Here is a 23,283-nt window from a genome sequence, read left to right as displayed (position 1 = left end):
ATGGGGAAAATGAAGGAGGCAGTAAGGTGAAATTTTTCTTGGAGAACATTTGAGCTCTTGGCTTTTGATTCATGATGGTAACATATCAAAATATTTTAATGATATGTTTTTTAAAATCAGCAAATTTAAAACAGAATTATGAAGCTGTGACCCAAGGGAGCTAGAGTTGCAAATGCAGTTTACCATCATGAAAGAAAATTTGTAAGTGTATCACTTGTCTAAGTGAGTAGAACCACTATTTTCTATAAGGTATATTATGACAAAATATCCCAGAAGTGAGCTAAAAAGGTCCAGGCATTTCTTTCAACAATTTTGTAAAGGTCAAGAGAGAACTTAAAAAGAAAGAAAAGCAAAAAAAGAAAATAATTTGTTGTCCATTGTTTGGTAGTGAAACATAAGAATTTGACTAACTCTCGGCAAGCGGTTGGACACCAAGCTGTGTCATTGAGATGGCTCTCTTACAGGCTTCTAAGATGTATTCTGAGTGGTAACATGCTGGAGAAACATACTGTTCTCACTCTGATCTTTTTTTACACAAACCAGGAGAATGGATGATTTCTTGAATCCATTTTGAATTGTGGCAGCAGTCCTACTTTATTGCATGTTGGCCAGTCTTTGTGACAGAGAGATAGTGTCAGACATTTATTGGAGGGTTACTTTTTTTTAGACAGCATGGGCGTTTTTTAAACTTTGCTGCATTAAACATTGAATCATTTGCAGCTCTGAAGCAATCTGAACAACAACTGGGACCCTTAAAATGACCCTCTACTACAATCACAGTTAATTTCAATGTTGTCACCACCTTCTGCCCAAGGAAAATACCCAGACCTTGGTTTCTGGACAATGTTCAACCCTCTTCTTATCTTGTCTTAACCTAGCCAAATACAAAACAATTAACTTCTTTGCTCACTCTGGAGCACATGGCTAATCCTACAAGCAGAAGATGTGGTTCCCTTGAGCTGCCCTTTTGTGTATGTGCTGTAGGCAATGCTGGGCAACAGTATAATTGAATTATTCAAGGCCAATTGAGCTATGCTTCACCATCTCTGTGGACTGTGAGTACAGACAGAAGGTGGGAATGATAGGCAGCTTCCAAGCCACCTGTCCTCTTCAAGCAATCTTGTTCAGATAAGCACTTAAAAGGTTGGGAAGAGGACTACCAGTAACCAATTTCAGTGAGCACTAGAAAGCACAAGAAAATGCCAAATGGATCAGAGCATCCTCTGGCAGGAAGGAGAAGTTGTCCCCTGGAGTGAGAAGATCACGAGGGACACGTGGGAGTACAGAGCAGAAGCAGGACAGAATATGATGGATTTTTTTAACAGCTTGCAGCACAGAGAAGAATTGTCAATGAACTGAAGTTGGGCTGGGTCCTTCCACAGCTGGCTAGCATAGCTCTCATGGTGTGCTGCAGGGAACAAGGTTCGTGTAACAATTGCAGTGAGTGGATTTCCTTCTGCTAAGCAGTGGCTGCTGAAGGCCATTCGGTGTCACTGCTAGCAGATGGGGCTAACAGCAGCGGGGGGCTGTGAGTGTTGGGGGTCAGGCCTGGAAGGAGGAGACCAACGTGGTGCCAGTGACTGCCTCTGACAGAAGCGCTGCCTGGTGCCAATGTCCTGCCAGCAAACCCTCCTTCCAAAGAGCTCACTCAGAGCTGAGGCAGAAAAGCAAATTCTCCTCTGGATGAGGTTTTGCAGAGAAAGCTGCACACTTGACTTGCAGCAACCAAAGACTGCTCAAAATCCATTGCAAGAAAAATGGACTGGTGTGCGTTGGAGCCCAGGGACCCCCATGGTGTAATCTGTGGTGTGACCACGCCCCCACCCCCCCTTTTACTGTCTTCTTGGTTTAATTCAATTTGCAGCTATGTCTTTGCCTCCACAGCTGGTAGCAAGGGCAGTGAGCTGGGATCAGTGGGGGGTATCTCCAGAGCCGGTGGGGCTCCATGCAAGTCCACAGCAGCACTTGTGCCTGTGCAGTCAGTTGCTGATGAGAACTGAAGACTATAATTGCTGCAAGGCAGGGACTAGGTCTTCCATCTGCAAAGCACGTAGTATGCCACAGAAATAAAAATAGAAAGGAGCAGATTGTACTTCATCATTTCTCTAACTCTGCCTTTATATTTCTCTGGACTTCTAGAGTTGATTATAAATCAGGAGTGTGATGTGAAGCCTGATGTTTCCTGATCTTTCCCATCAGGCTTTTTGAAAGGAAATTAATAACTACACAGGAAACTGCTCTGAAGTAATTAGTGTTCACCTCATTCTTCCTTCCTTTTTCTTCTGAGGATATCCAGGTTAAAGCCATTGATGGGAAACCATAAGCAAAAGAAGACATGCAGTTCATTTCTCCTCACAGAGATGAGAGCTGTGCTGGGGGATGTTACAAGCAGCTACTGCCTCCAGCAGCTCCAGGGCCTGGGGTTCCTCCTGCCCGGCTGCTGGAGTCCAGCCCAGCTTGTTGTGCCCACCCCAGGCCGATGGATGTGGCTGCTGCTTTCCTGTTTGCAGGCACAGGACACCAATGGGGACAGCTATGCAGATAGCCACAGACAAGGTGCTGCCTTCAGCTGTGCCTCCTACATGTAGGATTTGCATGGTCCAGCTGGTCCAACTTGATGTTTGCAAGAGAATAACACACACCCCCGGTTTGGGGCAGATACAGACTCTTCCCCCGCCTCACAGCCAGCCTCAGACACACAAGCTGTGACCCAGGGTCCTGCTCCAGCTGCTGGCTCTGAGCCCCTCGCTCGCTTCACTCCCAGTGATCCCCCCAGTAGCTGGCACTTACTCCTTTCAGCCCCCCCCCCCCCCCCCCCCCACTGTGTGGAGAGTGAGACAACACAGAGAGACAGTTAAGAAAGGTTTTATAAGAAGAGAAAGTGATCAGATACAGGGCTCAGTCAGACAAGTGTACTTTACACAGGTGTACTCCTTTACACAAGCGTACCCCTTTCTGTCTGATCCTCCACTTTGCTCCTTACCAATTCCCTTCCTCTAGTCATTCCTCCCTAGGTTTTGCAAAGTCCCCCTCAAATATCCCAAATCCTCATGTTCTTCTTGTTTGTCCCTTCTTATCAGATACAAAGTCCAGGTGACCCTCTCCAAAGCTGCGCTTGGAGCTCTTCAATGACCCATCAATCAGTAACTGGAGACTTTTGGTCTCTGTCATTGTCTCCGTTGTCCCTTGTCCACCAGGTTTGCCTCTGTGTGTCCTTGTTTATCGCATCTCCCTTTACTTATTATCCCCTTTGTTTTGAAAAGGTGGGGTCCTTGGTCAGATAACTTTCATGAAGCAGATGCACTTACCTTCCATATACACTTATAACTAGTACATACAAGGGCTTAGTCTCTAACTTGCTTACTTTCTGGTATTAAAGGACAAGGTTTCTCAAGGTTACCAGTGAGAGATTGTCGAGACAACATTGTTTGGGATTTTTTTCTGGTCTCTCGAATATTTGTTTTGTCAATATGGATGTTTCATTTTACTAGAATTTTAGTGTCATTTTTGAATATGAATCTTGAAAATACAACATTTGGCTTGTGCATATAATCTAGTCAAAATTATAAATTCCATGCCAAGTGGCTTTTCTCTTTATGCGCACCCCTCCCCCCCAGTTATAAAACTGAAAGTTTTATAAGTACAAGCTAAGAACAGAGTTTATGTAAAGTTCCTACTTTAAGTATTTTTAATTTAATTTACTATAGTGGCTTCACAAGTAGGGATAAGGCATAGTTAGAAATGTTCCTCCTTGCCAAGTTAGCTTTTATCTTGGAGTTCCTGTTCTGTGCAGATGTATGTATGGAATAAAGAAGAGCCCCAAAGCAACCATATAGGGAAACATCTGAGTACTTTTCAGTGTTATATTTTGATGATAAATCGTGGGATTTGGTAGGAAGCCAAGATAGATGGCAGTGAATAAATTATTCTTAGTGTCAGGCTAGGCATACAGACCTCCTGGTAGAATTTTCTTCATTATTTCCTCTAGAGAACGATACAAGCCTCAAATAACAACATATGAAAAAGTCGGCTGCTTGGTAAGAAGTTTAGCTTCTGCCTGCATCAGTGCTTGAATATGCAGCATCGGATCCTTCCTCCTAATGCCGCTTCTTCCACCACCATCGGGGCATTAACTACAGGTAGTGACAATGAGGTTAATGTTAACTTGTGAACGTTACACCAGGCAGTTCCAGACTCCTTAATAGCAGCAGCTTTGGGAGTGGATTAGGAGGGCGCTGTGAAGGAAACTAAGTGCTCATGGCTTCAGAATTCGGGGCAGATCCAAGGCGTTCCACGATCTCCCCCGATATTGTCTTTCTTTGTAGTGAAACGGGAATTTTAGTTCTACTGGTTTGCCAGTCAAAACTGCTAGAGGAGCTACAAGCTTTGCCGAGGCAGCACCGTCCCGGGGTCGCTCTCCCCGCCCGTCCCCGGCGCGGCCCTGCCTGGGCAGAGCTGGCTCGGGCCACCGGCACAACGGCGCTTGCCCTCCCCCCGCGCCGTGCCGGGGACACGCGGGCCGGCCAGGCGACTCGCCCAGCGCCCTCAACGTGCCATTTTAAAATCCTTCCGTGCCCCGGCGCGATGGCGCCGGCGCTCCGCTTTGCCCTCCGGTTGGCTGGGGTCAGCCAGCGCTGTGCGGGCGCGGCGGGGGGTGAAGGCAGCACCGCGGCCTGCCCAGGAGCAGTCGCCACCCGCGGAGCCGCCGGGGACCCCGCCCCGCGCCGCCTGGGCTGGGTCCCTCCGCTCTCGGTCCCGCCCGCCGGGAGGGGCGGCCCCGGCCCCTGCCCCGGTCCCTCCTCCGCGGAGCGGCGCGGCGAGAGGCGCGGAGCGGCGAGGAGCCCGCAGGAGCCGCGGAGATGCTGAGCTCGCCCTGGGCGCGCTTCTACTCCAACAGCTGCTGCCTCTGCTGCCATGTCCGCACCGGCACCATCATCCTCGGCGTCTGGTACCTGGTAAGCGCCCCCCCGGCTTCCCCGCCCCCCCCGGGGTGTCCCCGGTCCCGGCTGCTCCGCGGAGGGGGTGCCCATCGCGGCAGCTACGGCGGCAGCCACGGCTGCACCTCGCAGCCCAGGCGGGTTCGGGGAATAACCCTTGGAGGAGTCGCGGTGGTATCATCAGCGTAATGCTCAGCGAGCCCCCGCGCTTCCCCGCTGCGAACCCAGGGCTCATCTCCCGGCGAGGCAGAGGCCGGTATTTAGACTCTGTCTAAATCGGGAAATGAAGTGTGTGCGTGTTTAAGGACCAGGGGAGTGGGGGCAGAAGATACAGAGCACTGGCAGGCTCACCAGGGTCTCAAGCAAAAAGCTGTTTGGGGGATGAAAATGTGAGGAGTGACCATCCGCCGGAGTGAGGGGTTTTCCAGGCTCCCCGAACTTGGGATCGGTGTTTCTCAGGCCGAGGTTCACTGCAGCGCTGAGGCCCCGCTGGTGCATTAGCTCCAGCAAGGCTGCCCTGGTTCTGACCACGCTGCACTGAAAATCTTACCATCTCTGGTCGCTGCTTTGTGAGGAAGTCGGGTGTTCTTGTCATTGTTGTCCTTGTTTGTCAGATAATTTTCAGTAGTATTTTGGGCTGCCTGGCAGAGAGCTGAACCCTTTCAGGCAGTTGCTACCAGGTACTAGAAAGACTTCTTTCCTCCATCAGGGTTATAGGATGCGAGTGAGGAATTGACCCTCGAGGCACAGCTTTAACGAGTTGTCATCTGTCCTAGAGGTTGTTTGACACCTGGTTATTCAGCCAAGGGATAGACTCGGTGAGGAGGAGACGCATTAAGCCTTCAGTTCCTCGTCTGTCTTTGACAATCTCTTCTCAATCCCTTGAGTAGCAATGCAGGAAAAGCGGCTTTCCCAGAGCCGGTCCTGCCATAGTCGCAGGGTTTACAAATGTGCCACAAGAATAAAAAGAGCTGGTTCATCGCTTTGGGTTATGTAGATGAACTTCTCAGCCTCCTCAGTCTTCCCCATCCCCTGGTGTGAGAAAACAGTCTCCGTGTGCTGCCAAGGCCATGCAGAGCTGTTTGCCAAGCATCATTTTTCAAGTGATTGCAGACGGAAGCAGATTAGACCCGGGCTTATTTGCTAACTGCTTAAATTCCCTTCAGAAACAAGTGAAAAATGTAGGGCTGGCCTCCACTCTAGGACAGCTCATTAAATAAATTCGATCAGCATAATGAAAAGGCTAGGTTGACATTTATGTCCTAGAAATCATATAAAACGCTTTATGTCCTATAAAGTACATACTTCAACACTGAGAAAATGGTGCATTAGTTGAACTCTTTCTTGCTCCTGGTTTAATAGAATATAGTTAAATGCAATATCCATAGCCTGTGGTATCTGGAATACTGACAGTGTTGAAAAAGATGCCCCTCTGCCTGGCTGCAATGAGGTTTCAATAAGTTTTAATATGACCTGAAAGCTTTTGAAAATTTCTTCCAGGATGCTTGTTATTTCTTTCTGCCTTCAGCTGAATGAAGCCTTTTCACATTGGCTCCGTGAAGACAGGGATACAGATATTTTAGCTGTTCAGTGGACCTAAAGATATTTGAGGAAGAGGGAAGTGCATGCATCAGTAGGCCTTAGATACAATGAAAAGCCTGACAGCTTTTTAGACTTTGTTACCTATTGTGTTACTAACATTTAAATACCAGTGCCCCAATTTCACATGCTATTTTTATGCAAAATCTGTTTTTAAATTTTCTCTTCTAACTAGTAGGTATTTCCTGACTTACATCTCTTCCTACTTTGCTTCTTTTGCTTCCATAAATTTTTCAGGGCAGATTTCTGAATTATTTTAAACTGACAATAATTCATAACATGTCAAGGTGCTTTCTCCTCTATTGCAAATATTTAGATTTTTAAGGTTAACTATTAAGAATAGAAATCTAGATGCATGTTGATAATAAATGCTAAACCTTTTTGCTAGCTTACAAAGTTAGGAAGCAACAAATAAGGAAGGGGTAGCTCCTTGAGTAAATAGCTACTCTAGTTGAAAGGTCCAGTTTACAAAATCATATACAAAAATATCATTTTTCTTAGAACAATTATGATTTGATACCATGTGCTATTGAGAGTTTAAATAAAAATAGATGCTGTCCTGGTGGCAAATTTGTTCTCTGCCTACATTTTGGGTGGCTGCATTACTCCAAACCACATGTGAGCTACGAGCATTATCTCAAATAAAGTTCAAACAAAAACCCCTTTGATTTTTTGCCACACCAACATGTATTCTGTATAGTGTTTGCCATTATGCTTTATAGGAAATTACTCGAGGGAAAAACATTCCCCTAGAGAATGAACAGTTTTCTTGATGCTATATGAAAAAATATTTCACTACCTGTGAAGTGTATGTTTTATTAATTCTATGACTATGAATACAATGATTCAGTAGTAGAGGCTTCTGGAGGAGGAAAAAATAGTACCTTAGAAGTTTTGGCAGGCTTTTAAAATAACATTTTCACATGTTGAACCAGTTCTGAGTTAGTATAATTTCAGGAGGCAGAATTTCATGTCTGAGTAAATGCAGAAAAAATAGTGCATTTCTCTGGGATGATGTTTTAGCTCTTTAGATTTAATGTTTTAATTGGATGTTTGGGATCCTACAAATAGTGGAGAGAGTGGGGTCCTGAGTGCCACTGGAGTCATCAGGGCTGCATGATGAGAGCACTTTCCCACATAGGTAAGGGAAAGGAGCACTGTGTGTATTTCCAAAACATGCCCAGCAGCCATGGACACTTACAATGGTCTCACAAAGTATCAATAGCTGAGAAATAAATATTTAACTTTGCTCTATTTTAGAACATAATGGATCTCAGGATGCTAATGTTCCTATAGCTATTGTGTTTCAATAGTTTTCTCCTGGTAAAGCCATAGGTACTGCATCTAGAATAATATAATATAATACAGCATTGCATGATATTGCAATGTGTAGTGTACATAACATAATATACGTGCTATTACAGAGCACTGAGGTACTTTAATGTAAAAAAACCACTTGTAAAGGGTGGAGCAGCCAGAAGAAATTTCCTGAAAAGAATATCTAATTGGGTTGCAGAACAGCCTGCACTTCAGGAACAAGTGTGCTGCCCTGGGGAGAAAAGCTTAAGAGGGGCTGCTGCAATGTTGAATACAAACATTATGCTGAATATTAAAATGCCAATAATATGGTTGGCTGGGGGCTAATGTTTTTTTCCAAACCTGAAGAGCAGTTTGGTTCAGCTGGTTATTAATCTTTGGGTTTTATCCCACTGGCATGGATGTTACACTTCTCTGTATTATAACATGAAATCAGAGGTCACAAGTAATAATGCAGAAACATTTTTGGGCACAAAAGTCTTACAAGTGTCATATTTTGGAAAAAACAAAAAAACAAAAACAAACAAACAAAAAAAAACCAAAACAAAAAGCAAACTAAGGGAAATGAGAAAGTCACTGCCAGCAGCTTAGTTTTGTCCCAGAGCACTGTATCAGCGTGACACTGCTGAAATGAGCCAACATCAGTTCTGATCTCCCCCGGGTGCCAGGGTCCAGGGGAAAGCTGGTATTTTTGTCAATTCTGAGTGACCCATTTAGTACTGGTGAGTCAGAACATCCCCATCGATAACAGCATTTATAAAGGCAGCATGTCTTCTTCCTGATAAATGGCCTCCTCTTTCCTTATCTAAAACACAAAGAAGGAACAACATCAGATGTGCTGACAGAGTCATGGAAGGATTTCCCACTCTCCCAACACATGGCGGTGGGGTTTATGCACACCCCAAGGCTCCACTCACACCATCTGGGACCATGGGAATTATTTCCCATTGACTTGGAGGGAGGAAGATGAAACTTTAAAGCATCAGTAAAAAAAAAAAAAAAAAAAGGAAAAAAAAAAAAGAAGCTTTCATTTTTGAGCTCTGTGTGCCCAGTGCTGCCTGCTACTCGCCTCGCTGCAGCAGTGCCCTGGGCACGGGCTGCTCGTCCCCCCGGTCCGCCCGGTTCGGCCTCCCCGGTCCCCCGGTGTCCCGGCGCCGCTGGCGGCGCGGCGGGAGCTGTCCAGCCCCACCGGAGCTGGCCGGGGCTCAGCGCTGCCGCCCGCCACGCTCCCCCGGGGCCCCGGCAGAGAGGGGCTAAAAATAAAAACTAATGGAAGGCTGAGAACCTTTTATAACCGCAATTTATCGAGTTGTGCGGCTCCCTCTCAAGGGCGTGCAGTAAGAACGTAAATAAAGCGAGCCAAAGTTTTTAGCCAGGGTAATTTCAACATTTGAGCTGCTATTTGTGGAAAGCTCAGCATGAATTGCTAGTCATGACATTTCAGTTCTGGTTTTTTCTGAATATACAGTTGAAAGCATGCATAATTTGTGTCTGCATCCCAATCGTTTTTTGATAAAAGGATTGAATCCTAATGGATGAAAAAATGTACTGGTTATGGCCTCTTTATATTGTAAAGCGAAAGAAAAGCACTGCTTGCTATGGCCTCATTGATTGAACACCCTGCTGAGATCAGTAGAGCGCACCTGACCGAATGTCAAAGAGACAATTAGGTATATATTCTGCCACGGGGCCACACTTATTTCCTTGTCTTTTTCAAGCCCCGTGCAAAACCGCATGTATGGCAATGTGGTTAGATACAAGTTAGCAGATTACTGAAATCTTGGCTTACTTGGCAGGGAGTAGAGATGAGCACTGACTGCTCATGTAAACAAAATATACCTACACTGGGGTCCTTCCAAACTGCTCCGTCCCCACTCCTGTATCCTTTACACTGTCTGAGACTGCTCATATCAGCAAGGAGTTGTAAGCGCGGGTCCCTTGAACACGATGGAAAGGCTCTTTCAGGGAAAGCAAAGAAATTCTAAGATGAAGTAATTAATTATTTTCAAACCAGTGAAAATCAGAAGATTTTGAAAATCAAAAAAAGAACTGAAGTTGTCAAAAGGGGGAAATTGCACCATTAGAAAGCCTGACATTACAGGGAATTGGAAACTTTGTTATCCCAGAGCCAGGTTTTGGGAATTTGCATGAATACAAGGTTGAGGCCTTGTGTTTTACTTAGAAAACTAGCTTTCTTTGCTTTTATATGGTATGAAATGGGCTAAGAATAAAGGGTCTCCTTATTCTTATCTCCTTATGAATGGTCATAGTACATCAGCCAGCCCACTGAAGGCTCTGTTCCTTCATATCAGCCAGGGATGTCACTTCCTATGTCATGCCAGTCTGATATAGCTGGGGTGCTGGGTCAGGTTATCCTGCAGGCAACACTGCCTTTACCACCTCCACTAACAGGCCAGTACTGGTGGCACTGGGGAAAGAAGTCTTGCAGAATGGGGCTCACTGTGGGTTCACCAGGTGATTGCCCCTCCGTGGCCCAGACCTGGGTAGTATATTCAGGGGGAAGGGCTGGGTGGTGCCAATGACATGGCTAATTCTCATCCCTTGGTAGGAGAGGTAGTGTCAGCAGCAGGTGAAATGTAGTGTCAGCATCAATGGCAGGTGAAGCGGTCATGATATAACCTGAAATGACTTGAGACTCCCAATACTTGCAGTGCAAATGGCTGCAGTGACTAAATATTTATATGCCAAGTGCTATGTCTATAAAATTATCATTAGTTTTTCTGTTGTCTGTACTTTCTTTCATAAAATGGAAGCTGAGATCTTGAAAAAAACCAGTAACATTCCCAAGTAACTCATTGGAGATTTCCTGTGCACATGCTTGCTCTTGAGGAGAGTGGAGAGAAAACTTGGAATTCATTATGAATAAAGAAAAATATGAATCCTACTTTCAAAGGCTTTGCTGTATGATTGATGTACATGTTGAATATCCAACTGAGACTGGAATCAGAGGAGGTTCAGGATACTTGCTCTTGGAGTGGATCGCATCCATTTCATTATCTTCTTCAAGACCAGTGGGAAATAAATGACTGATCCTGCACACAAATATCTGCTCAGGGCCTGCATGGTATTTTCTTAAGAAACAGAACACATGCGTATACATTTTAGACATGATAGATAAAAGAGTAAAGACCAACACTTATCATTAACATGAACAAAATGTTATCCTGTCTGAAGGACTTTCTCAATAACTACATTCTGATTGTGACATATCTAGAGAGACAGTATTAAATACCATAACAGTTAATTGTTTCAAGAACAGCTTCTGGAGAGCTCCTTAAAGAACTCCTCCCCACCATGCACATACCCAGGTTGGTTTCTGCAGTGCAGGACCTTATCCTACCTCCTTTCTCCAACTCATGCTTCAGGCCATCTTCAGTTAAATGACAAAATAAATTACCATATGGAAGGAATTTAAATCACACAATCAATAAGACAGCTTACAAAGACCCTAATCACTCACCCCTGGGTGACAATAAATCCATGAACAGGCCAGAAAGATTTTCTGAAAAAAAAAAGATGGATTTGTCAGTACACCATATCCCAAGTTACCTGTGCTTTCTGTTCTGAGTGAAAATAGTCAGGTTTGTGTGTTTGCTATGATGCAGAGAGGAGCAGAAACATCATTTTGTCAGTCTTTCCCAGGCTATGTCATACATCAGTGTTTTTATTAATGTTTTTGTTTTAAAAACTTTTTAAGTCATTGGAGGGATAAAATTTCTTGTAAGCATCTTTTGGACAGTCCATGTACTTACTGAACTGTTTGTTGGTCTGTAACACAACACAAGGATTTCTGAAAATGTCTTTCAGCTCTAATTCCCTTACATATGCAATTTTTCTTATATCTCCAAACACCACACTAGGATTTTTCACAGAGTATATGAATCATTGCAATGATAGCTGATAATATGCATCAGTTGTCCAGAATAATGACACAGTTGTCTCTTCTAATCAACACAGTTATCAATTCAGAAAATGCAAACCTCTGTATAGTACCCTTTTTTTTTCTTAGTAAGGCCCTCAATTGGATAATAAATTCACTGGGATTACAAGGAACAGTTGTCTCCCTCCAGTGAGAACACAGATGGTTGGTTGTAAGAGGAGCAAAGTTTACATAAATGCTTGTTAAAGGAAAGAAACCCATTAATAGTCCAGTATGCTATGATTACATTTGTTTTTTATACAAAAATCATGAATGTATTTATAGAAAGTAGAGGAGGTATTACATTAATCAAGTAAAATGTGTTTAGAAGTTCTGTTGAAGGTTAATATGTATCTCTTAGTGAGCCAGAGGAGAACACATTAAGCTTCATAAACTGATCGTTGATTAGACTGACGTCAGGGAAAATGCAATTAGTCTTATATATTCCTGGACATATGGAACGGATGTTGCAAAATAGCCAGGAATTAATTTCCTTGATTGCTTTCTTTTTCTCTGGTTTTATTGTGAGGCTCATGCTTTGACTGTAAAACTCTGGAAGTTTAAAGTGGCCAAGGCTTGAAAATGTGCACGGGAGTTTCTGTGCTGTTCTGCAGCTGGGCTAGAGGTTTAAAGCCCCAAATCTCTGAAGAGCGAAATAGGAAGAGAAAAAACACGCTTGGTGCTGAAGGTGCAAGAGAGTGCTCTTGGTCGATCTGAGGTAGTCAATCTGCCAGGAAGGCATCACTGAAGAAATAATCTGGGCTTGAGCCTAGCACACTGTTCCTGGACCTCCTGTGGGTCTGCTCTCTTTCAGATGCCTGCAGTCCGCTCTGACTCCCATCATCCTAGTCCTCTGCTTTAGAAGATCTTTTAAACTGCCGCGGCTGTTTTTCATTTCATTGCTGGCTTGTGCTGAGCAAGGTCTTGTTTTATCAGGCGATATATTAAGCTACTTAAAACAGACAGGACAAATGCTTTTGGCAGAAACACAGGTTTGTGGGAGATTTTCACCTTGTGGAGGTGCATTTCCCAACTGTGAAACAGCTGTGCCCAGAGAGATTGGATACATGTGATCATGTTGTCTACTAATTCAGTAATTATCTGTACTATACCATCCTTTGTGGTGTGCCCACTGCTTTCTTGCATAACTAAATCCCTGCCTTGGGTTGCAGAATGATGCAAGGATGCAGTTTACTAGACAGCCCTGGTTCCTTACATGGCTTCTGTGGATATTGCCTGTGGTGACTACAAAAGAGTAATTGATCAAAGGTCTGGTGTGATTTGGTGGGCCTTTTTAAATTAAGTGGTATATGTAGCTTGCTGTCAAAAGTTGGGGCACACTCCTCTCACCAGTGCAGTAACATGTGTCCGAAGAGGCTAGAGGTGAGTCTGAGCACAGACAGCATCGTGGACTGGTGTGGCTAAGACACGCAAGCTGCTGGCCAGGGCCAGCTGCCTTGGGCAATCCAGCCCAGATGCGCAGTTACAGAGCTGCGTTGACTGGCCCATCCTCTGTCATGAGTCCACACTACAGTTCAGGCCCATGGGAGCTGCCACAGCTCACATCAAGAGTGATACTTTAGCAGGTCTGCCCTCAACCTTTCACAGTCACCTGCAAGACTCAAAACCCCATATTTGGAAGCCAAGTACAAATGCAGAAACCAAACAAATCCCAACTGACCAAGTCTTTCTAATCAGATTTTATTGCATACCAATTCTTTGCTAGCTCTCCACAGCATCCTGAACCAAGATGTGCTTTAGTAGAAATTGTGAGCAGGTCTGGCAACGTTGTAACTTGAACACGGGTATGTGATTGTATTTCCCCAGGGCTGGGCAGAAGACTGCAGCAATCATTTTCAGGACTTTGCTCAGATACAGGTTCAACTTTCTTTAAATACAATGGAAAAGTAGCAAAGAATCCACTGATAAATTTGCATACAAATATCCTATTTCCTTAAACCATGAAAGGACTAAGATTAAGTATATAACAAATTAAACTCTATCTCCAGAGAGGCAGAAACCTCTAGTGTGCATCCTGCACAGTCTCTCCACCTAGGATTTTTTTTATAAATTTATTCATTACCATATTTCATTAATAACAGACCTCTTGTGGCTTGGGTTTTAGGACTGTTAAAAGGCTGGCAGTAGGCAGTAGTTGAGTCATTTGTATAGAAGAGTGCTCATAAATTATGCTGGACTTCCTATATCAATTTAATCAACATAGCCTTTAAAGTTCAATGCTAGTGTTATTATAATAATAAAAGTTGAAATTATATATAAAGTCTGATTAAAATATTTTACACAGCTTTCTATTATATGCTCTCTATAATATGCAGTCTGTAATATGCTAGTCTGAGCCTGCCTGGATCATTCTTTGACTTCTCATGAGTAAAATGGAAAAATGAGCAACAAGAATTGCAGACTCTACCCTGTCTTCTACAGATTAAAGAACACAAAGACTTAATTGCTACTTCTGATCTGACTAATGCTTTCTCTATTCCAGTGCTGTATTTCAGGTAGCAGCCAGAAACATATGCTTTGAGAAACCACACAGGGAAGTAAGAAAGAATAACTTGTGCAGGGACAACATTTTCTTTTATTCTCCTATTATTTTAAGTTTGGGCAATAACCTGAAGCAGGAAGGCTTATATTTTGTTTTTAAGATGCTTTGTAATACAACTAAGCACTTTCATTTCCTGAATAAACATCTCATCCTTTTCTATATTCCTCCAACCTTTGGCTTCAGTAATAATGTCTGATAGTGAGTTTCACCCAACTTTACATGTCCATCTTTCTGTTTCCCTTCAGACTGTTATGTTTCATTGGATGAAAAGATAACTAAGTATGGCTGCGTTTCCTTCCTTGCACAATTCATTAATTTTTGCATCACTAACACATCTGCAGCTTGTCCCCCAGCACTGGAGGGTTGAAACATTTCCATTAGCATGAGGCAGAAGGCTTACACAGCAGAAAAAAAGAGAGGAATCTCCTCTGACAGCCAGGGTTCTCTGGCTCCTCATTTCCTAGGAGTTCAAGCCACTGATGGACCTGTGCTCAGATGCAGCTCCTGGGACCTTTGCAACCTGAGAGGGAAGGTGGCTGAATCATTGGCATGAGATCTGTAAAGACACTTGGGCACACAGGAGGGACACCTTGTTCCTTCTCATGTTTGCCTGCACTCCTCAGCAGTCAGACAGCTGTAAAACCTTTATTGCTAAAATTGTCTCGTTTCCTCTTTAATCAGAATTCAGAACAAAAATAATACTTTGCATAACAGGGAGAAAGAGAGAACAGATAGAAAAAATTGCTGGTAGAGGGCAATAGATCATAAACCTTAACTCATCATCAATGCTAACAGAGAAGTTTGGGAAAGGTGCCCTGGATAGTGCAAATCTACCCTGGACTATTGAGATAAACCCTGAACTTGATATTTTTTTTCCTTCTGTAGGGTTCTTGTGTCCTCTTGATGAACAAAAGTGCTCTTGCTTTCATGAATATCTTCTATGCTAAAATAAAAAAGCAAGAAAAATGCAGAGAACATACCAAGTGGAAAGGCAAAGGTAGATGGAGAGAATTAAGGATGTTAAGTTAGCTTATACATTTCCCATTCATTTTTACTTTTTCTAGTAGTAATATTGACTGCAAATATCCAAGTGCTATAAAATATTGTTAGCTTAGTTTCAGGGAGAAAAAATAGTTTAAGACTGGGGGTTTGTTTCTATAGTTTCTATAGAGAACGAGCACCTAGAGTCATAAACTTACCTTGAGTTTTTTCAAGGGAGATAGAGTATAGGGGTTTTGCTTGAGACTTTCTTCAGTTTTATTAAAAACTTTTAGGATTCCTTACTAGTAAAATTAATGTCCTTGGTGATTTGTTTCAATAATATCTCTGTAGAGGGCAACAAACTAAACCCTGCCAGTTTTGTGAGATATTAAAAATATGCTAGAACTGTGTGTGCCAGTTCAAAACCTGGCCAAGGTGTAGGAGCCTTGGTCAGCAACACCCTGTGGTGGTTTAGCCCCTGCCAGGGTCTGAGACCACGCTGCCGCTGCCCCTCCCCCACAAAGGGAGTGAAATACAAAGCCCCGAGACTGAGATAAGGAAAGGTTTAATACAGCAGTGCAACAGCAACACAACAAACAATAACAATAAGAATAACAGTGATTACAATGAACAGAGAAAAGTATATACCGATACATCAGTGAGAGAACCGGCTGCGCCAATCGGGATCACTGATTCTTCCCGCGCTCGCACCAGGATGTGACGTCAGGATGATATATGAATAACCCGGCTAGAGCTTCCCCCCCACTGCTGGGGAAACTTAACCCTATCCTGGCTAAACCAGGACACACCCCGAGATGTCTCAGAGTTCAAAGTCCTCAGAGAAATCTGCTGTTATTTGCTGAACCATTTTCATTCAGAAACATCATCTCCTCTTTCATCTGGTAGCTCATACTCTGTCAGGTACAGAACTATAGAGTGAACTACAGTGATGTTTTTGGTAACTAACTGCCCATATCAATCACAGTATTATAATTCACTATTACAGATTATAGAAAGTTGGGGGTTAGCCCAGAATGACTGTGTTTTCATTAAATTTACTTTTTCATTATTTTCAATATCATAAAAACAAAGTTTGTCTATGCAGTTAACTATTTTTCTCCCCTTATCTAAAAGTACCGGGTTTTTATAACTACATATTACTGGGGTGTTGACTGTCATTAAACCAGCTCTCTGGAACTGTAAAGGGCCCCTGACAGGGAGCACAGGTGGTGAGTTAGTTCTCCACCAATGCAGAGATTTAAGGAGTGTGCTTCTGTGGATCTCTTGAGTCCAGTGAGGCTGAAAACAGACCCAGAATTAAAAGTGTATGTACATCTTTCACTGCATAGACAGCATCCAGACCGTTACATGCATGGATTGTTATAAACTGAACCATCAATATAAATAAAGATAGAGGTTTTTTCCTTACTTTTTCCTATAAATGAAAGGATCTCTCTTCACCACAATAAGAAGTCTTGGGAGAACTGTAGTAGAATATTTGTAGAGGGGACCCTGTGGACTTCAATAGAAACATCCGTGTATTTTTAATGCAGTGTATTGAGTTGAAGTAAGCTTAATATTTCCTCTTCTAAACTCCTTTATCAGAGCAATTTTATTTCAACTTTTGACTGTGAGCTGGAGGAAGGCTGAGAAGAATTAGGCCATTGTAACTCCTGACAATTCTTTTAGTATTTACGGACATCTATGAAAGTTAATGGCTTGAGCATTTCACTGTCTGCTTGAGTTAGGAATCAGCACAAGATCTGTGTTAATAGCATGCTTTTACAAGCTACTGGAACTAATTTTATTTTTGATAAACTGGGATAGATACCATGCACCTGCACTTCTGTGGAGGGTCTGACATTATAGTGGTACTCATTTTCTCGTCACCTGTTGATGCAGTAGTTCCTGACACCTCTCCTACCCTGCATTTTATCTCCACGGGTCACCACAGTTCACTGCTGATCTTTGGAACAAATGACATGGAAAAGAAGGCAACTCACTCATTGGTGGCAGAGTTCTGAATTTTTAGTGGATTATATAGTTTATAAATGCTGAATGCTGTCTGTGGAAGAAATGAGGTTGCGTCCTCACATCCTAAACACTGCCCATTCCCTCTAGAAGAGCTGCTTCACACTGTACATAAGCTGCTGGGTTTTTATCACAGTACAGATGGAAGCAGCAGCAGTGGCTGGTGGTGCTGGTCCCAGCCTCAGCACGTGCTGCCTTTTTCCCTCATGCCTGCATGCACCTCCTCTCACACAGTTGTTGCTGTTTAAAATATCTTCTACTCAAATCTGAAATTGTGTTTTGTAAACCCAGAAAAGGAAATCCAAGCAATGCTCCAATATTTGGACAAGCTATCTCCTCCATAATATTTCCTGTTTTCCCCTTTACATTATACATACTGCCTACAAAGCAGTTATTTTCCTCCTCTACATTGATGAGAAGGTGGATGTATTCCATCTAGTTGCCAGAGAAGCAAGATTTGGGGATTTTTTAAATTATTGTTTTATTTCTGTATCAGGATAAGAGGACAGTTGGGAATTTCTAGGGCTTTCTGTGGGATCTTTGTCCAGTCTCTCGTTAGGGCACTCTGGGCACCATCCTGCAGGGGCTGAGACCAGGTGCAGAACTGGGGGCTGATAATGGAATCCATCAACAGCCCCCAACATGGTAGGGGATGAACCAGGGCCAGGGGCCATGCAGGGGGCCCAACCAGGAGCAAAGGGGATGAAACCAGGGACATAACTGGAGACAATCTACAACATGCATTCAAGGAGTACATCCAGGAAGCATGGCTGGAGACCAGCACTCCTGTAGTGCCACTGGAGCAGGGACTGATCACCCCAGGCTGAGCTGAAATGGGGTCCTGGCCATGGGCAGGGGTGTGGGGAGGCCTGATGTGGGGCTGGGCAGGGCCAGTAATGCCTGTTAATGCCCCCAGGGCTCCTTTCCTATAACTCTGGGTAGCACTATGGCTGTAACCAGCAGCAGGACCCAGTGGTCAGTTCTGACTTGACAGTGCAAAATCTTGCATTTTATTCTTACCACTGAACTCTATGCTGCTGCCTGTTCATGAACATGTTTTTGTTTCTCCATCCATAAAAGGAAGATGATACGTCTCATTGGGAAGGTATATGCCTTAGCTGCTTACTGAAACTTTGCAAAATGAAAATGCTTTCTAAGCATTGTTAATTAGTTGTTACATTGTTGCTGAAGGAGTGTAAAACATTTTGAAGGAAATCTTGGCCTTATTGAGAAGCAGAAGAATCTCCTTTGGTTTTCCTAGAACACAGATTTCAAGTCTCATACCAACTGCATGTATCAATAGGGAATCACTTCATACTCTTGGCCTTGATTATGTGTCCTTGGAAGATGCTACATCCATAAGTTTTTAGGCATATTAAATTCATACATTAAAGCATTTTTCAAAATTCAACAGTTGCATCACTTTCAAAACAAAATAAAAACCCTAACAAATGCAATACACTGAACTATGCACACATTTCTTCTTGGAGAAAGAGAGTGAGCAAATAAACACATGGTGTATTTCACTTGCACTGCTGACAGCGTAGTTAGAAGGTGCTCAGAGCTCATTATGAGGATCACAAGAGAACAACCTGATAGAACATAAAAGTGATGCACTAAAGAGCATTAAAGAGATTCCTACTGACCGCAGCAGACTTCAGATCAGGCAAACACAATCTGTGTCTTATACAGAGAATTAAAGGCAATGCTGACAAACACGTAATCTGAATCTGGACATATCCATATGGAGAAAGTAGAGTGCCTAGGTCAGTATTTTATGAATCTTCCTGACTATATCTGTACAAAAGAGTAAACTTGTATGCCTTTAAAATAACAACACTATATACATTTATAGTTTCTGATTGCTTGGTTATTTTGAGTACTCTTCTTAAGTAACATATTTATTACCGGCATATGTCCTCCAGCTTTCCACAAAGGAGTATAAAGCAAGAACTGGATTACAATATAAAGTTAAACATAATGTTAAAAATTAGTAGAATTTATAGAATGTAACTCTGAATCTTGACAGTCATCTGAGCTGTCTTCAAAGCCAAGTCAAGACCATCTATGGCTACCGCTTTCCCAACACAAAGCTGTATAACTGTTCTATGAAAAAATGCAGTAGTGAAGGTCTCTAACTCCCTCCAGACAATCTCTTCTGCTGTCTGATTGTTCATATTGTTCAGCAAGTTGCCTAACCTAAATTTCCTTTCGCTGTAATTTAGATCTCTTACTTTACTCATCTCCCAGCGGATCTGGAGAAAAGTCTATTACCTCCTTCTTTTCCTCGCCTTTCTGAGTCATGTTCTGTTTATTCACTGTCATACTCAGATTCCTTTCTGAGGAACTGTTACCTACTGAGTTATTCCTCCTCTTGTTCTTCTGCAGTGTGTCACAAATGTGATGCTCTATGCTTGTTGGTACTGAATTGTGCTCTGTTGTCTGAATTCTGCCATAGTTTGTCCAAATATTTTTAATCTTATCTCCTGAAGTACTTACAGCTTGGTATTGTCTGCAACTTGGAGAAAGGTACAGGTCACAAGTGACTATAATACCAAGTCTTTCAATGATACCGGAAAACCGTAATCAATATATCTTCCATGCTGGCTGTGAAGCTTTGACAACTATTTTTTCATTACATCTATCCAGCTAGCTGTGCACTCACCTTCCTGCACTTTCAACCAAACTGGGTTTTCCTAGCTCATTTATGAGAATCTCATAATATCAAAAGGCTTGCTGAGATGCAAAGAGATGATATCTACTGCTTTTTCCCTGTCCACAAGGTTTCTTAGCCTGTCAGAGAAGAAAAAATAAGATTAAATAATTATGGTTTGTCCTTGACAAGCCCATGTTGATTGTTGGTTATGACCATACAAATTTGAAGTGCTAATGGGGAGACTGCTTGATTGTCTGTTCTTGGGTTTATTTTATCCTTAAATCTCACAATCTAGCTAGAAATTCTTTACATGGCCTCCCTGCTTTGAAAAGGTATAAACTGTGCTTGTTCTTTCCCCATCTTGTGAACTCAGTCTATTCTCAACCATTTTTCAAAGATCATTGCTAACAGATCTGGTATCAGCTAAACTTGATGGAATTTGCATATCAAAAAGAATTTATCTTACCCAAGAAATTCTCTAGCCTGTTATGTCTTATAACTTCTCTGATGGTGTGGGAGAGAGTCAGAACAAAAAGGGGTAATCCAGGTTTTGTTTCATTTTCCTGATGCCACCTGGAGAAGAATTACGTCCTGTTTACACAAACCCAGATAAACTAATTGCAGTGTTAGTTAAATACTACAGTTGAACAGTTGGAAAACAGCCTCTGCTATAGTTGGCATGGACTGGGGTGGGTATATGCTGCTCAGAGGTTTTTCATGGATTACTTTCACAGCCTGACCCTTTTTCTTCTCTGTAGATTATCAATTCAGTGGTATTGCTGATTCTGCTGAGCGCCCTGACCGATCCTGACCAGTACCACCTAACCAGTGCTGAATTAGGAGGTGAATTTGAATTTATGGATGATGCCAGTAAGTGCAAACTGCCTAAATACTAGCACTCATTTCTTCAGCATTTGTGTAACTGTCCTATCATTTCAATAATTACTGTCCTTTAATTATTGCTTCACCTTAGTATCTTACAGATGCATTTTTATTGTGAAAGGTATATTCATGGCACAGTTCAAACTGGTTACCTAGTAGTAACCTTATCTCCTACCAATTAGTAATCCATCTGCTCTTCTGTGTCCTGGCTTGACAGGGGCCGAGCCAACGCTTGACATGGAGATGTTATCCCTGAGCATTATGCTGTAAGCCTGAGGCGGATTTTGCAAGACACAGGGAGATACGAGTCTCTGCACCTCCCATCACTGTGTCCCGTAGTGCCTGCACATGCATAAGAGTCCATACGGCTGTTCATGTAACTGGCTGAATGAGTTCATTCATGTTGTACATATTTACGTACCCCCCATGTGCACATGACATGATTTGCACAAACCTGTTGCAATAGATGCAAGTATAAATATTAACTGTATAATCATATGCATATTAGCAATAACATAGGGCTGCTTCCTTCTCTCACTGAAGGGCATGATAGAAAATCTTCAATACAGTTTCAGGGAAGGGTGAGCCAGGCCATTTGTCTCCTGCAAAAACCTCCTGTCCTTTGCAAATGTTTCTTTCTTCTGTGACTGTTTCAAACTCTTTCATGGTGTTGGGTTTGTTGATTTGCTTTAAGCGTTTAATTTGTATCTAGAAAAGTTTTCCCTCAGAGTGATTTTGACAAAAATGTCTTGTTTATTTTCATTTCTGCTCACAAGATTGTTACGTTCAACGGTTCTCACTGTAATCTGAAACAATGTCTCCTACTAGTTACACTGGTGTCTTGCTGCTCAGAATCACACCCATCCACAGCAAAAGGCTCGAAGTCATTTCCTCATTCCTACTGAAGCCAATAAAAATATCAGTAGGAAAAGGAATATCCCCATAATTGCACCTATGGTGTGTCAAAGCTGCTGGGTATCAGTTAAAGGATGCTTCTTTCCACAAGGTCTTTAGTGCAGATATGCCTTGAGGGCCTACATTTAATTAATAATAAGGGCCAATTGCTACTTTATTGTGTCTTCATTGAAAAACTACCTACAACTTTCAACTTAAAATCTTTTTATATAACTGGATTTAACAAGTAAGTAAGGACCACAGTAGATACAGATGGGCTCCTGGCTGATTCTGACATATTAAAACTGACTGCCTTGTCCTAATTCTCAGAGATTAACCTTGGTAATGACTGTCTGTCAGTGTGGTTTTATATAGCCTACATCACAGGCCTGCCACTGCCCAAGGCTTTAAAATAGTAATTCTGTTTTGTAATGCAATAGCTGTCAGATCAAGTACATTGGGGATTTCCATCTACACTTGAAAATTGTATTTTCTATATTTTTTTCATCGAGGCTTCTGAAGTGAACCCTGCAAAACTGTAAAAAGATGGCTTGTGGGCCCAGCAACCTCATTTCCATTCGGTAAAGGGAACATTTCACAGGCAGTTAAATTACGAATGAACATTTGAATTAATGTCTCCTTTTATTCTTTGCCTCCCTCCAGTTTAATGCCTTACTGAGTAAAGGCAGCTGAATCAAGCTACTGGCTTTTATAGTTACTGGAAATAGCTGGTAGGAGATTTTTTTTTTCTTTAAGTATGACTATATTTGTTCAAATCTGAGGAAATGTTTTCTTATGACATAAATCATCAGACAAACTTCCACATGCTCGTCTCTTGTCCTACTTTTGTCTTTTTTGAAGAAATGTTTCCCAGGTCAGCTGCATGTGCTGAAATTCTTTGATATGAAACCATGTGTATGAAATAGAGAAAGATACATCAGTTTTTATGTTAATGAAGGTCCCAAAGTTGTTATCTATATGTACTTGTATTGACAAATAATAATGATGCAAATACTAGTAGCCGTTATTCTCATTACTACTTTTGATGTTCCTATCAATAGCAAACAAAAAAAAATGCAGACACAGAGTTTGCATGTAAAACTGTCACTCCCTTTCCCTCCCTCCTCAGATAGGCTCCTTCATAAAAGAGCTGAAAATATGAGCAGGATATAAACATTTCAGCTGAGTCACAGTAGTGGAATTATGTCTAACCTGAAGTTAATGACAGATTTCCCTTGACTTTCAAGAAACCAGGATTTCCCCAATATTTGTATTCCTATTTATTTCTGGCTGTGCTCAGGCCTGGTTTATGGAGAATTTTCATTTTTCTGTTCCAGCAGTGGGAGAAATTCCTGTCACATGCAGAGCCAGAGCCAGTCTAGTGCAAATTGCTTGAAAATGCCAGTGCAGCATCAGTTCTTCTGTGGATGGCTGCTCAGCCTTAATTTCAGGATTTAGTGTGGTTCCCAGTGTGTTACCAGAG

General features: G+C 42.5%; 1 protein-coding gene across 1 annotated transcript in view; it reads left to right on the top strand.

Annotated features, from left to right (window-relative positions):
• The first annotated feature begins 4,686 nt into the window (after positions 1–4,686).
• Positions 4,687–23,283, top strand: part of LAPTM4B (lysosomal protein transmembrane 4 beta) — a 60,823-nt gene continuing 42,226 nt past the window's right edge. The window contains exons 1-2 of the mRNA XM_074815286.1: positions 4,687–4,955; positions 20,783–20,894. Of these exons, the coding sequence (XP_074671387.1) occupies positions 4,860–4,955; positions 20,783–20,894 (208 nt within the window). The 5' untranslated portion in view covers positions 4,687–4,859. The remainder of the gene's footprint in view (positions 4,956–20,782; positions 20,895–23,283) is intronic.

The sequence above is a fragment of the Strix aluco genome, chromosome 1, assembly GCF_031877795.1.
Source record: "Strix aluco isolate bStrAlu1 chromosome 1, bStrAlu1.hap1, whole genome shotgun sequence".
Taxonomy (NCBI): Eukaryota; Metazoa; Chordata; class Aves; order Strigiformes; family Strigidae; genus Strix; species Strix aluco.
This window is presented reverse-complemented; position numbering and strand designations above follow the sequence as displayed.